Consider the following 15,221-nt stretch of genomic DNA (forward strand, 5'->3'; position numbering starts at 1 on the left):
CAACACATTACCATGCACAGTTAGGACTTCTAAGACAAAGGTCGTGCAATCAAAGGGTTGGTTGTCTGAAGGACGCATAACCATATAATTAACCATGCAATGAAACAAGATCTCGTGGTGTATTCCGTCCTCAAAGCTATCCGAGGCTAATACAAATAATTTATGCAAATATAGAGAAAGTTTTTAGTTTATTCTTGGGGTGTAGTTACTCCACAATTCTTAGAATTGTATAAGTATAAATTTATAATCCAAACAATTACCAGGGCCCCAAGTGGTGGGGACCTTTTTTGCCTGCTGGCAAATTGCTTTCTATTCTTTTGTAGCAACTTGGCTATGTTTTTATTTCCGACTCTATTGGCTGATCTTAAATTAAAGATAAAAAGTAAGCCCCACTCCGTAGGTAGAGTTACATATAACTCGTGGCCCTTTATGCTTTAACTTTGTTAGTTAATTACTCAGAAATATAGTTATTCAAGCTTTTTCGTTGTCTGGAAATATGGATTTTATCTTCTAGCAGACCCATAACAATAACGAACTATAAGAATTTTTTTTTAATTTAAAGTTTGTGAGATATCACAGGACATGCATACCTACAGACATCATACCACTATAAAATTTTAAAGAAATTTGTACTTGTTATACAAAATTTTCCATTCCATTGCTGTAATTAAATAAACTGTCTTTAAATAAATAAAGAACACCTATTTGCTCACACTTTTTACTTGTTTGAGCAAATGGAAATTATGCTAAGGGAAAATTGTCGTCAATTTAGTTTGCTAAGATGGAACTTAGTTATTGGGCAGTTGGTTGATCGAGTAGAAGGGGAGTGGATGGGGTAAATGGGGTGGAAGGAGGGAATCGTTATTTTAAACTTCTGATTATTAGAGAACTTGAAAATCTGAGATGGGTTTTTGAAAGATGAATGCCGCGTTTTTTCGATTCACGAAATTTAAACAGAGTTTACAACTATTTATTTAATTATTTCGCGTTTGTTGGTACGGCCTTCATAGAAGAAAAACAAATTATTTCTAATCCATCTTTGCTACATATTAATTAATGCATCTTTTTAGAGCTGTATTAGACATTATACAAATGGCTAAACTAATAATTTTAAAATTTTGAATTCTTAAGTTGTATACTCTGTTGAAATCCTATCGTCTTCGTTCAATCAATCAATGTCGAAAAAACGCGGCATTCATCTTTCAAAAACCCATCACTGGTGTAAAAACAAAGTAATAATATATCCAGTTTTGAGAAGGATATTATTCCAATTGTGAGTTATTAAAGGGTTATTTCCATGAAGAGCATGAAGAGCATGAAGAGTGTAAATTGGGGTATCAATGAAAGATATAAACAATGAGGATAGTTTTAATATACCACGGCTGGTTTTTTATTAAATGAATAAGTTAGGGTACAATGTTTGGCACTTTCGATATAAGTAAATGATAATAACAAAGCCACAGAATACGATAATGCCTTCAGAAAAATCGATAAAAATAGTTTTCATACTAAATTTAGGTTTTTTATATTTTTTTCTAAAATGTCATGACAGAAGATGCAAAATGTCGTCTTAGTTTTTTGAAAGGATTAATCTTCTCTGAAATCTAAATTATCAAAATATTTTTTTTGGTAAATGATTATACGATATATGTCAAACATTTTATCAGAAAGAAATATTTAAAATTGTGAAGTAGAAACCTGAATAATTTTTCTTGTGGAAATAGTTTTCTGCAAATGTTGATAAACATATGTCTGCTAGCATTAAGATGTTTGTACTGCCAATACACGTTGGGTTTTATTTAAAGAATTTCTTTAAAATGTTTTTTTTTACATTGTATACCAATAACGCAATATTTGCTATCAGAAAACCCCCGACTAAGACTCGCCTACGACCCGATCTTTTAGGATTGCTTTGTAATTTACATTTTTGAAAGTCTTTCAACAGTATACACAGCAAATTCTCTCTTTTTTAACTAACTTTCCGAATAATATACCTAAAGCATTTAAATTGACAAAGACTATGCTTATATTTTTACCATTCAAGTTTATTTAATATTCTAATAAATAGCGCAACCCTCCAAGTTTATGACTACTTTTCATGAACATATGATCTAAAGAATAAGCTCTGACGCAATGTCATATAAGGATATTATAATATTCATTAAAAAAATTGTTATTTTTGCATATATGTTACATTTTACAGTGTTTTGTGGCTCAAAAGAAAGACAATTAAAAATTATTTCATATTATACAGTTTAAATTACATAAGATAACCTAGAAATAGTAAAAAATTCCCTTTCTTTTTTTGTCGCAAAAGAGAATTCAACAAAGATTTTCATTAAAAAACACCTTAGTGTAAAAATTAAAAAGTTTAAACATGGTCACAAAAAGATTCAATTAGTTTATTAAATGTTTCATTTTCAGCAAATGACGATTAATCTCTATTACAAAGAATAAAGTGTAAAAAGATATTCTCGTTTTAATTTTAAGCAACTTAAAATGCATTTTAATACCTTTTAATGATTTATTTTTTAAAACATCATTTTATAAAATGTTATTGATTTTTAAAGTTATATATTAGAATGTTTTTAAATTTTGTTAACATTTTGTTTTAAATGTAGAAAATTGGTAATTCTAAACATTCAAAAAATGATTTTATTAAATTTTCATCACTTAAATTGCATGTTTGATGAAATTTTCAACTGATAATTCAAGAAAAATCGTTTAAGTTTTATTATATTTTACTTTGAAATGTTAAAAAAATATATTATTGTCAAAAATGTGGAAGTTATACTTTCCTCAAAAAAAGACCTAAAACATGCAAATTAACACGTGTAATGAGATTTTTTTTCTTTCAGGTTTAATTTAGGGTAATTATTGATATTTTTTGTAAAAAGGATTTTATATAAAAAGTTTTAAAACTCAAGTTATGTAGTGGTTCTGAAAAAGGTTGCGAATTTATGCAATTTTCTTGCAAAAAAAATTTTCTAGGATTTTAAAAATAGCAAAGGGTGTTATTAGACTTACTTACAGATACAATTGCTAAGTCATTTTGGCCAAACACTAAAATAAAGTTTTGACATCTGAGCGTCCAAGCGTGATACAGTATCTAGCCAGATATTGAAAATGGCCGGATATCTGGCCCAAACCTGGATATCCATTCAATAAAACAATTGTTCTATAGTATAGACTAGCGGCTACGCCCCTAGAGGCCTCTAGGGGCACTTGAGGAGGAGAGAGTCGAATTTAATAATTCAATTTCTTATTTTAGATTTTAAAAGAAAAAGTAAAAAAAATTTACGTTTGATGTTTGTTTTTCGTTGAACTCTCTTTCTAAAATTAAGAAATTTAAAAAAAATTTAATTTCTCCAGGGAGGGTGGTGGTACACTCCCCCAAAATAGTTATAAACCTTCCCGGGACATATGAGAATCTACCCTGTTAAGGAGAACCCGATCGGTTCAGCGGTTAGCGAGATCCTTCGGTACAGACAAACACACAAACACACAAACATCCTGTTACTTTATTATAAGGATTACCCGCAGATATGGCTTATTGGTTTAACGTCCGCTTATTTGTTGAGGAGGTGTCGGGTTCGAGTCCCCAGACAGCATCAATACTAAAGATGTAAAATTAGTACCTACTGCTGCTCTTTCAGGCTTTAGAGATTTGGAGTAAAAGTAAGGGGGGAAGCCTTAGCCCTAAAATCAGGTATACATGGGTGGTACTTGGCATGGTGCACTAGTGATCGAAAAACGCTGTAAGGTCATAGGTTGATTGAAAAGTCCTTGTGGACTAGCATTGTGTAGTAGCTCACTAGTGTATTAGTGGCGTTTGTTAGTTCAACGACTAGGAGTCATGTTTGGATCCTAGGTACCTGCCTACTTTGTTCGGCACAGGACATCAAAAAGTAGAGTAGGGGGAATGCCTTGGCCCCAAACAGGCGCAACTCATTACCATGCAGTTAAGATCTCCAGACAAAGATCGTGCAATCAAAGGGTTGGTTGTCTGTAATGTACTGTACCACGGGTATGAGGTGAATTACCAAGAGTCTGGCCTTGAGTTGACAAGTTGACTGTTAAGTCCAGGTGCAATATGACATTAACATTAACATAGTATAGATTTATATACAGATAACTACCTGCCCCCTTTTCCAAGGACCTTTTTGTACAGATTGAAAAATTTTAACATTTAACACAAAGGTAGAAATTTTGCTAATGAATGAAATTGAAAGTAACTAATTGATTATGATCAAGTTAAAGAAACAAGACAACAAGAATGTTTAGTAAGAAAAAATTGTTCAATTATATCTATTTAATGGAAATATATACAGGGTGCGCCACATAAATCCGGACTTTTTTTAAACGGCCATAGCGCCAAAACTACTTGACCTATCAGGACATTTGACCCCACTATAAAAAGCTTAGGTAATGACCTTTTTGCCCATGAAAATCTTTGGACGATGGAGGACGTGTACGCCGAGCTGGACGCGCATATGTTCAACAAGGCAGATTCGAAGCGCGCATAGTTTACCGTGGATTTTTTTACTTGGGCCTACTAAATCTGACCTCAGCCCATCTGTAGGTGAGATAGAATTATGAAACTTGCTGGAGATACTATCAGATACCTAGTGAAAACACTAGAAAAGACTAGAGCTCTCTATCCCAGCTGACTTGGCTGTAGTGCTCCGACAAAGTGAATCGTGGTAGATTTTAAGATGTCCAATTCGTCAAAAATCTTGAAAATTTCTCGGTTCTTGACTTCAGGGGTCCACATGGAACCTTGAAACTCGTTTTAGACTATGTGTTGCGCTGACAACCTTATCTTAATCTCCATGCCATTTTTAAAAATGTATAAAACGTTGTTCTAGCTCAACTGTGGCCCAAATGAGAGCCGCCGTGTCAAAGGGTAGCTTGAAAGATGGGTTAATTTGGATCCTGCGGTTACTCACGTTCTTAAGGAGATGTGGCCTCTCAGCAGCCCTAATCTTAATCCAATGGAATTTTGGGCATAGAGCGCAATTAAAGCATGAACCAATAGACAAGCCCATACCAAAAAGACCTCTCTCATTGCTCCTATTATGGAGAACTTCGACTGCTTGGACAGGGACTTGGTGACCAGGGTCGGCGGGCGGTTCAGGGTGCGGGTAGAGGCGGTGATTGAGGCTGGCGTCGATTTTATTGAATAATCTAATTGTCATATACCTAGTTTGCTTACCAGTTTTTAAAATTCAATAAAATCTTTAAAATTGACGATTTTATGTTTATTTGTTTAAAAATAAGAAAAAGTCCGGATTTATGTGGCACACCCTGTAATTATAAAACACATTTGTTAAAAATTTTCCATTTCCTTTTCAGTCAACAGTACTGTTTGTAAAAGATTAGTCATATTTAAAACATTTTCAACATGGTTTACTTGACCAAGGAAAATATTCTAAAGTTTACAATATTTGTAGGATCAACAATTATGTTTATCTACCAATTTTATACAAGTCTTTGTCATTTGATCAATCCTGATTTGATTGATACTACTGAAATAAAATCAAGAGATGATATAACTCCACCACTTATTACTATCTGTCCAACCAATCAGTTAAATGAAACTAAATTAAAAGAAATGGGATATTCTTCATGTGGTGTAAGTTATGATCAATTTAATTTCTTTTCTGGACAACTTGGCATAGAAAATGGAACTCAAATCACCTGGGGTACTCATGAAAATAAATCTTTTGAAAAATATCTTGAACAGTTTTTAGCAACACCTATCCAAACTTCAAAACACTGGGTTGTAGTTACATTGAAAACTGAAAAAAGAATAATTAGGAAAGTTCTTGGAGACAAATTAAGAAAACAATTCTACATTGGCTTTTGGGGTTACTGCTGGGATTTAGTTGATTATGACCCCAGAAGCATCCTTACTATTTCCAACAAGCTGAACCAGAAATTTGAAGTGTTTATTTCCGATGCTGAAAAGAAAACTTTTTACTCCATTGATACTTATTCTCAGTTTGGTAGCAAGATTGTAGCAAGTGATGAAGGGCAGGTGTCCTATCAGATCAAAATACAAAAATACTCTGACATTGATCCTAGATTTGAAGGTTCTTGTGTTGTTTATGATAAAAATGAGTATGAGAAATGTGTTGATGAACAAGTTGAATCTTTAGTCACACCAATACTAGGGTGTAATCCTCCCTGGTTATCAAAAAAAAATCTATGCACTGAGGTTATTAATATCTATGATGTTCTAAAAAAATCACTTTGGGGGGAGAGTATGTTTCCAATTGTCTACAACTATGAAAGTAAACTTGAAAAGAATTGTCAAAAATCTTGCCACAGAACTGAATATCAATCCAGAATCAAGCAAACATTCTCTTTGAATCCTTACTTGGTAGGCATTAATTTTGACACAGAAGTGCCATTTACCAGAAAAGTTGTAGCCTATGATTTTTCCAACTTTTTGGTGGACCTTGGTAGTTCTCTAGGACTCTGGTTTGGTCTCAGTGTTTTTGGACTCACAGATCTAGCAATACAAATTGTTGTTAGTCTGAAAAATTTGAAAACTTATTGTTTTGACAGAAATCAGAATTGTAATTAACATGCATGTAACATAACCAGTTGGGATTATAGTTGTAGTCACCAGCCAGCAGACAACTTGATGATTGACTTTTTTATTTGCTATACATGATTTTACAGTATGGCTGAGTACCAGTTCTAAAAAAAAATTTATTTTAAGCACTATTAACTTTTTCCCCATAAAAGTAATATTCTAATTATAGCTAATATCTAAATATCTAGGTAATTTATTTATATATTTCTTTTCTATATTTGTCACAACTTTAATTTTAAAAAAAAAATAGCGCACTTTTATTTTCTTTCTAATAAAAGTGTTTCTGTATTTATAGCTAACATTTAGCTAAATATTCATCCTCCATATATATTTAATCCTATTTAAAAAAATAAAGCACTATAATTTTTTAATAAAAGAGTTAGTGTAAATACAGCAAATTTTTAGCCAAACAACCCCTTTCTGCATGTATTTAACCCTATTTTAAAAAGATTAAAGCTCTTTTATTTCTCTCTAATAAGAGTAATGCTGTATACAGCTAATATTTAGTTAGATAAGCCTTTTCTATATATCTTTAATCTTATTTCATAAAAATTAAAAGCTCTTTATTTTTTCTCAATAAAAGTGTTAATGTATTATATCTTATATTTAGCTACATAACCATTTTCTATATATTTTTCACATTTTTTATATTTTAAGGATCCGACACTTTTATTTCCATTTCCATTATTGGGATTCCTCAAAAGAGTAAATAAATACATTAATAGTTGCACTATAGGATCTCACTAAATGTTGTAAATAATCTCAATATTCCTGTTTTTTTTCAATGCTATCAATGTTATTTTATAATAAAATTTTCAAAAACTCCTTTGGATTATCTTTTTGAATAAGACAATTATAAACTATTCCTGCTTTGCTACTTTTGGATCTAATGTCCCTCGTTCAAGCTTTTTAATAAAACGCAAAACAAAAATAATTTTTATAAAACTAATATACAATTCATATATTTAAAATCTAATTATTTCCAATATTTGATTTTTAAGTTTGTTATAACTCCATGAAGATTAATTCTTATTTCCATTAATACCTAAATTTAAAAAGAACATTATTACCCTTATATAAAATTGACCGCCGAACTGATTTGGTCCTCATTTAAAAGGTAGCTCCTCAAAGGTCATAGGGAGGTTTATAACTATTTGGGGGTAGGACCTCATTCCTCCCAAGAAATATCGGCCATGGAAGAAATACCCTCCCCCCCCCCTAACTATTCCTTTTTTACATTTTACTTCTTAAAACTAAAATAGAGGGTCGACTCACCCAACCCCTTCCCTATAGTCCTCTAGGGGCGTAGTTATTAAAGAGATGTATGTTCGTCTGTAATTAAAGTCCAGAATGAACTTTTGCTAGTTTTGCTAAGAGGGTATAATTGAAGTTCTATAAAAAGTTTAATATTTTGGCCTCTTGATAGATGATGCTCGATATAATACTTCTTAAGGGGGGTAGGGGGGGGGGGGGGGGGTAAATTGTTCTTCTAAACTTAGAAATACAATTTAATTAAAAGAAAATTACTTCAAAGAGTTTGTTGAGGTTTGCCATTAAATCTTCGTCTGCCATACAACCTGATCAAAGAATAGATATTCATGTATAGCATCTTATTATACCCAGTTTTATAATCGCGGAAAGCTGTTTAAAAACGATGCGATAAATACCTATAATTCTACTCAATAATGAATGCTGTTTGTACATCTGTCTGTTTGTCCCTTTTGTCTTTTTTGCGTGGGTAGTTTAAAAAATTCTGTATTTATAAAAAGCATTTTTTTTTCAGTTTGTCTGGAAAGAAATACCATCAAATCACCCGTAGAATATCTTATTTCGAGTATGGCTACAAAACCGATTACTATTAGAACCGGTTCTCAGCCATACTGAAAAAAAAACATGTTTTCGAGAATTTTTATAGGCTATGATCTATAATTCGAATATGTCCGCCTGTCCATTAGGTTAATATGAATTACTCAGCTGTTCTATAAAATTTGTTTATAAATATAACCTACAGCTCAACTTGTCTGTCTGTCTGTTTGAGTTTGCTTTGATACTTCTCATTTTTGTATTGGTGACTCTCAATACCTTGAACAAATTCTTCTTGAGTAAGAAATCCATCATTGTTCTCATCTATAGCCTCGAATATTGCCTAAACATAAATTATATTCTACAATATTAAAACACAGTTAGGGCGGGGACATTGGGCCATTTATTACACTAGTTCCCAAAGTTTCATGGCAATATTTTCTTATTCGTAGGCTTTACAACTTTGGTTACTTCTATTAAATTTTGATTGATTTGTTTCTTTAGTTGAGTGTCCAAACGTTTTAACAACTAATTGTAATATACAGAAGGGGTAATTTTGTGTATCATCATTGCGGATGTACAACAATTTATCAGCCAATGATTAGATTCTTAATTAACTATACTTTCTTAGCGTTTCTAATCTAAAGTTAAGGTATACATACAAATTCACAATTTTGACCGTCAATTTGCAGAAGGGATTTGATATACTGTTATTTATGATGTAGCTTAAGATTGCGATAACTACTAAACCGAATGAGTTCTCCAGTCCAGGGAATCTTCATATAAATCCCGGGAAGGTTTTAGTATGTTTTTAGAAATAAGTCTTGGTATGTGTTTGCACTATTTTTCTGCTCTTCCTTAGAATAAAGAGCCCGTATATTCACAGCACTAGCCGCTAATATAGACGATCTATCAAAATCAAATGACATTAAAGTTTTGCTTCTTCTGAATTTTTGTTTTCCTTGTTTATGATTAAATAAAATCAGGGCTCGGCATCCGCGCGTCGGCCGCGTGTAAGCCTCAGTGAAATCGGCATAATATTCAGATGAATTTCCAAACCCGTTCCTAAACAGAAAATCCATCTTTTAAATTTTTTTGTGTTCAAGCAGGTTTAAATTTGAGAATTTGCGCGGGTGAGGCGCAGCTGCCGAGCCCTGAATTAAAGTTATAACCTTTGCTTTTACTTTAGGATCCCCTTCTGGTCTGGACTCCATTCCCTCCAGCATATCAAATAAGGACTGAAATGATCAAATAAACATGGCATTTAAATAAAATATTGCATTTGGTAATCACTCATTTTAGGACAGTCAGGGTTAGATACAGAATTTAAAAGATGGTCGGTAGGTTGCTTTTCCAATGCGCATTCTGAAGAGTTCTTTTTAAAGTAAGGCTACAATTTTGCTCCTCTTGCTAACCTAAAACTATGGTTGCCAACTGCAGTTTTTTTCTATTTGCAGCTATTTGAATAATTGGCGACTCCTGCAACATTCCTACTAGTTAAAAAGAAAAAAATACCATCTATCCATTTAGTTACTGATCCTTTTTTGTATCTGTCAAGCTATTCAATTGTCTTTTTTATAAGTTGTTTATCTATCTATCTCTACCTTCATAACTTGTTCCATTTCATCTAGTTCTAATCTACCAGAATTATCCGCATCATAAATACAAAATGCCCACCTAAACAAAAAAGATCAAATGAGTGATTTCCCTTTAAGTGGACTGTCGAGTACAAAAATATACAAACAATATATTTTGTTTAATACTTTAAGTCAGTTAGGTTAGGTTATTTTGAGTACTGAATAGCCTTACCAGGATTAGGCTCCCCCGCAGGGATTAGGCATAGGACAAAAATACCCTTCTCTTATTATCAGCTTATTTAGAAAGGGATGGGGGGTAAGTTTCCTTAGGTACTTTATAAGAAAGAAAGAACAATTGAATTTTGGTCTACTGAAAGCTAATTCTTAGCATATAATAACATGAGCTTCGCTACTACTGGGCTCTGTTACCCTTGTTAGAAAGATAATTACTTTAGTTTCTGAACAGTTGTTTTTGCTGATAGCAGCTGTAAGGCTTGATTAAATTCCTATAAATGTTAAAATAATTGTTGCAAATTTTAATTAAATATATAAAATGTCTATTTGAAAAGCAATAAATTTGAAGGTTGAACTATAATTATTTTTATAGCATCAATGCTATAGTCCTAACTGAATAAGATTTAATATTAATGTTAATTTAAGTCATACCTTAAAATCTAAATATCCATTCATATCTGAATCTAAACAGCTAGAAAATTATAAAAAGGGTAATTTTTTATTTGTGTTTCCGTAAAATTAAGTGTAACAATCCAGTCAAATGTGCTTATTAAATCAAACTGTTCTTAATTTTGACCAAAGGTATATATATGAAATGGCCATAATTAAGAACAGTTTGACTTAATAAGAGTATTTGACTAAACGGTAACACACAACTTTAAGGGAAATATGTGAAAACATAAACTGCTTTACTTTTTTTTTTAAATTCTAAAAATATGTTTAATGTAAATGAATGAATAAGATTTTTTAAACCTGTAAATTATGTTCATTACTCTATTTCCAGTCATCTGCTCAAACTAAAAGATAAACTATTTATTAAATTTTTTTAAAACAATCTTCTTTTTTTATGTTAATGATATTGATGATGATTGAAAGCACCTTGAAACATACTCCGCGTCTTATAATTGTGGTCTAGAAGTCCTAACTCGTTTATGGACCAAGACATTCTTCTACTTTTACTATTGACTTCACTCAACTGACATAGCAGTATTAGGAACCATATTTAATGTGTCTAGAATGATGCAGTGAGGTCCAGACTCCAACTTGACAGCAAGCCGACACGTTATAACTTACGCTAATGCCGCGGGTTTTATTTCTAGTAATAATCATACAGTTGGTCTTACAAACAACAAATCCTATTAAAATCAATTTTTTTTATCTGAATACTCTCTCTAGTGCCTATAAAAAAGAGATGAATTATATAGTGTCTGTAAAAAAGAGGTTAAATTTAAAAGCTTTTGGCCTAAGTATCCTGAATGACGTCATAGTAGAATAGTCTTTTAGAATTAGAATGGACAATTCTAAAATGACGTCATTCAGGATACCTTTGTCAAAAGTTTTTAAATTTAACCTCTTTTTTATAGACACTATAAAGAGCTTCTCTCTTTTTTTACCTGATGCCTGTAAACTCCCCCACCAGGATACTCCTTCCTGAAATCTATATTTGTATTAATTACAAAAGTTTATAATGTTGAAAATACTTTTCTAATATTAGGGTCAGTAAATCCATCTATCAATCCACACTCAACATATTGTTATAAAAATGGTTCTAATATAAAATAAATATACACCTCCCCTGGACCTATAGGAATCTCCAATGGAAAGGAGAACTTTTTGGGAGGAGATAAAATTTTTTCTAAAGAAGATTTCATTGGTCATACCCTCCCCTAAAATAGCTATAAACCTTTCCGGACATATGAGAATCTTCAATGCAAAGAAGAACTATATTAGTCCAGCGTTGTCAGACAGACATCTTGTTACTTTTTTATAAGAATCTTCTATTAAAGAAGAACTATATCGGTCCAGCCATTAGCGAGATCTTCATCTACTTACAGTTAGATTTCCTGTGGCGTTTTAAGAATAATAAGCTATACTGCTGCAACTCCAATACCTGCTAAAAGTCTTGTTAATTCTCTGTCATTAAAATTTGTGTGGGCTTTCAACCATTCCATATCTTCCTTACTAAACAAGGAATGTTATTTCATGGGAGGGAAGAGATATTAGACTATAAATTACACCGGTACCCAGTGTTTCTTAACCACTACGTTTTCTTTTGCAGTTGCAGGAAAACTTTTGGTACTTTTACTGATTTGTGATTGGTTGGTTCTAATTTAGTAGTGTCCAAACTTTTCACGTAATAATTTCCAATAATTTTTATCTACATAAGGGTTATTTAGTTTTAAATTGGGGATATAATTAATTCACTTCATAATTATTAAGATCTCTTATTAATTGTGCAAAAGTTATATACGAATATACTATCAATAAATTACAAAATTTTAAGATATTTGCAAACCCAGAAAAAAATCCTACTATTTATTATTAAAAATAAAAACGAAAATTGGGGGTCGACTTCAAACCCTCCCTCCTTCGAATAAGCGCCACTAAAGGTCACTAGTAATAATATATTACCTGACCCTCTCATCCTCTGGTATAAACATACTGTCAGCACTGAAATTAAATATATTAGTATAATAATTTTGACAAATAAAGTTACCCCTTTTAATTCTGTAGACTAGATATAATGGTGGATGCTTTGGGATATATATTGTTAATTTGTAATACCACATAATCCAGATTTAATTAAAGAGTTTGTTAAACTTTTGGGACCCATATACTTTAATAACAAATAGAATAAAGCCAGGGTGTTTGGTCCCAATCCTTGCCAATTTGACTCCTAAAAGACAGGCCCATCAAACAATAAAACATGACGGCTCTATATATTTTAGTTCTCGATGTTTGATAGGTTTGTCTTTTTGATGTGTGCTTTTAAGACTGACAAAGAAACCAAAACAGCTTACCCACACATCGGCTGTACTACCGCTCCCATTTTTAATATTTCAAAAAGAAAATACCATTTTTTATTTTTGAAAGTACTTTCTTCAGAAGTCACATTTTTTCATATAATAGAAATGCATTTTCTGAAAGTACGTTTTGTATATCTATTCTATAATCTATTGGTATTATCCAGTACTTAACAACTTTAGTAGCGCAGGTATAATAAAGCAACGGTGTTTCTTTCACTAATAGTTTAATTTAAGAAATAAAGTTTAGCCAAAAAACGAAATAAATCTAAAAAAATATTTGGCGGGTAGATAAAAACGTCGTAAAGTGATTTTTTTTCGAATTAATTTTAATTGAATTTCAATGAATTGTATTTGGAGTATAGGATATTTGGTTAAAATTAGTACTTCACAAATAGAGGTGAATATGAAACAGTGGCGTGCTGTAAAAGGGTGGCAATACACCCTTAAAATTTAATAGTCTATCCCCCTACCCTTAGTGGTTTCACACAATCCCGTAGTGAACCGCTGTACACACCCCTAGTATGAAGGGAAAATTACTATTAACGATCATTAAATCCTTTTCTTACGTTTCACTATTTTATGGTATAAAAGATAATTGTTCTTTTTTTAGTCTGCTTGTTATTGCTTTACTTTTTATTTACACATTTTTGTAAGGAATACACGAGTAATTAATGGTTTAAGTATTATGATAAACTGGATGTGTTTTTTTCCTACTAAATTCTATTGATGCATGTTTGTGACTTATATGTAGCAGGGATAAAAGTATAAGAACGGATAGGGTGTATCGTTATCTATCGTTACCAAATGAGAGAAGGCACAATAACTGTATATTATTAAATTTAGGTATACTACATTTTAATTGTGTATAGAGAAAAATATTGAATTTTGATTGGGTTGTACAAAATAGCAGTGTCCAAACTTTTCTATTAATGATATTAATATACACAAGGGGTAATTTTGTTATAAAAATTGAGGCTGCTTATAAAAACATATTTTTTTATGCAGGTTATCCCGATTATTATTTATTATTACCTTATTTTCAAAAACGGAAAAAGGATTTTCACTAAACATTCGAAACACCCCCACTCCCCCAGATTGTATTCCTTTTATGTGTATTAAAACATAAAATGTATAAAATATAGAAATAAATTAATCGTTTTTTTTTGTGTGATATAGACAGACTTACATAAGTTAATGATAGAGTAGACTTAATGTTCAATTCAAAATGCAAACAGATTTTTAAGTATTTATTATATTGGATTAAATGCAGTTTTTGAGTAAATAAGATTATATATTGATACTATATTTAGAAATGATTAAATATGTTAATAAGTCAAAACTACTGATTATTCAAAGCTGGAAAGTTCTGAAGTAGCAGGATGTCTGTCTGTATATCAGGACACCAAGCAACAGGATGACTGTCTGTTTAATTAATACAATGTATTAATTAACTATGCACTTTGAAGGGGTAGAATATCTGCCTATGCAAACTATCTAAAGTAGTAGGATGTCTGTGAATAGCTGTATTGGTCTTAATAAAGACTCGAACCCAAACCAGATAATGTTCTGTGTTAGGACTCTCAATATCAACTAACTTAAATATATTTTCTCTTTATTCTTTCTGAGAGCAATTAAAGAGTAATTAAGAGTAACAACTAACATATGTCTGCAAACTTAAATATATGACATCACAACATAAATATATGACATTTACCCCCTTCTGAAACCATCCAGCTAAGCATGGTTTCACCATCCATCAGGCTGATCCAATAAACTGGGATCAATGTCTTCACTGGGTGAACCTACATCGAAATTAACCCCGGCCTCAAGTCCTTCCTCTCCTTCACCCACTGGAGGAGGAGTGTTCAGCGCCCCTCCACCAACCTCAGCCGAGACACCCACTGTTGCCGCCATGACAGCATTACTCGCTGCAGCAGTTACGGGCCCTCCTACAGCAACCATCACAGCATCATTTACCGCTGAGGTGGTATCATTCGCAACAGCCACCTCTGCAGCAACCGCTGGCCCATCTGCCGGCATTGCCACCTCCATCTCAACACCACCAGTGACCTGAACACCTCCCGAAACCATCATCACCCCGTTGTTAGCCTCAGCACCGCCAGAAGTTCCAGCCTGTTGCAACTGCCAATATGCCGCCGCCGGTAAGTCATTGTTTATTCTGCGCCGGATCTCGCT

At 32.3% G+C, this 15,221-nt stretch overlaps 1 protein-coding gene across 1 annotated transcript; it reads right to left on the bottom strand.

Annotated features, from left to right (window-relative positions):
- Positions 1-7,538: 7,538 nt before the first annotated feature.
- Positions 7,539-13,141, bottom strand: LOC145325543 (hippocalcin-like protein 1). The gene is made up of 12 exons (XM_080168520.1): positions 13,020-13,141; positions 12,631-12,669; positions 12,110-12,180; positions 11,613-11,656; positions 10,972-11,015; positions 10,651-10,690; positions 10,435-10,490; positions 10,012-10,084; positions 9,580-9,645; positions 8,687-8,750; positions 8,132-8,181; positions 7,539-7,649 (listed from the first exon to the last, which is right to left on the bottom strand). Exons 1-12 carry the CDS (start codon positions 13,046-13,048, stop codon positions 7,581-7,583), a joined length of 645 nt encoding a protein of 214 aa, XP_080024646.1. The 5' UTR covers positions 13,049-13,141; the 3' UTR covers positions 7,539-7,580.
- Between the last annotated feature and the right edge of the window lie 2,080 nt (positions 13,142-15,221).

The sequence above is a fragment of the Acartia tonsa genome, chromosome 8 (assembly GCF_053477335.1).
Source record: "Acartia tonsa isolate MP-2025a chromosome 8, ASM5347733v1, whole genome shotgun sequence".
Lineage (NCBI taxonomy): Eukaryota > Metazoa > Arthropoda > Copepoda > Calanoida > Acartiidae > Acartia > Acartia tonsa.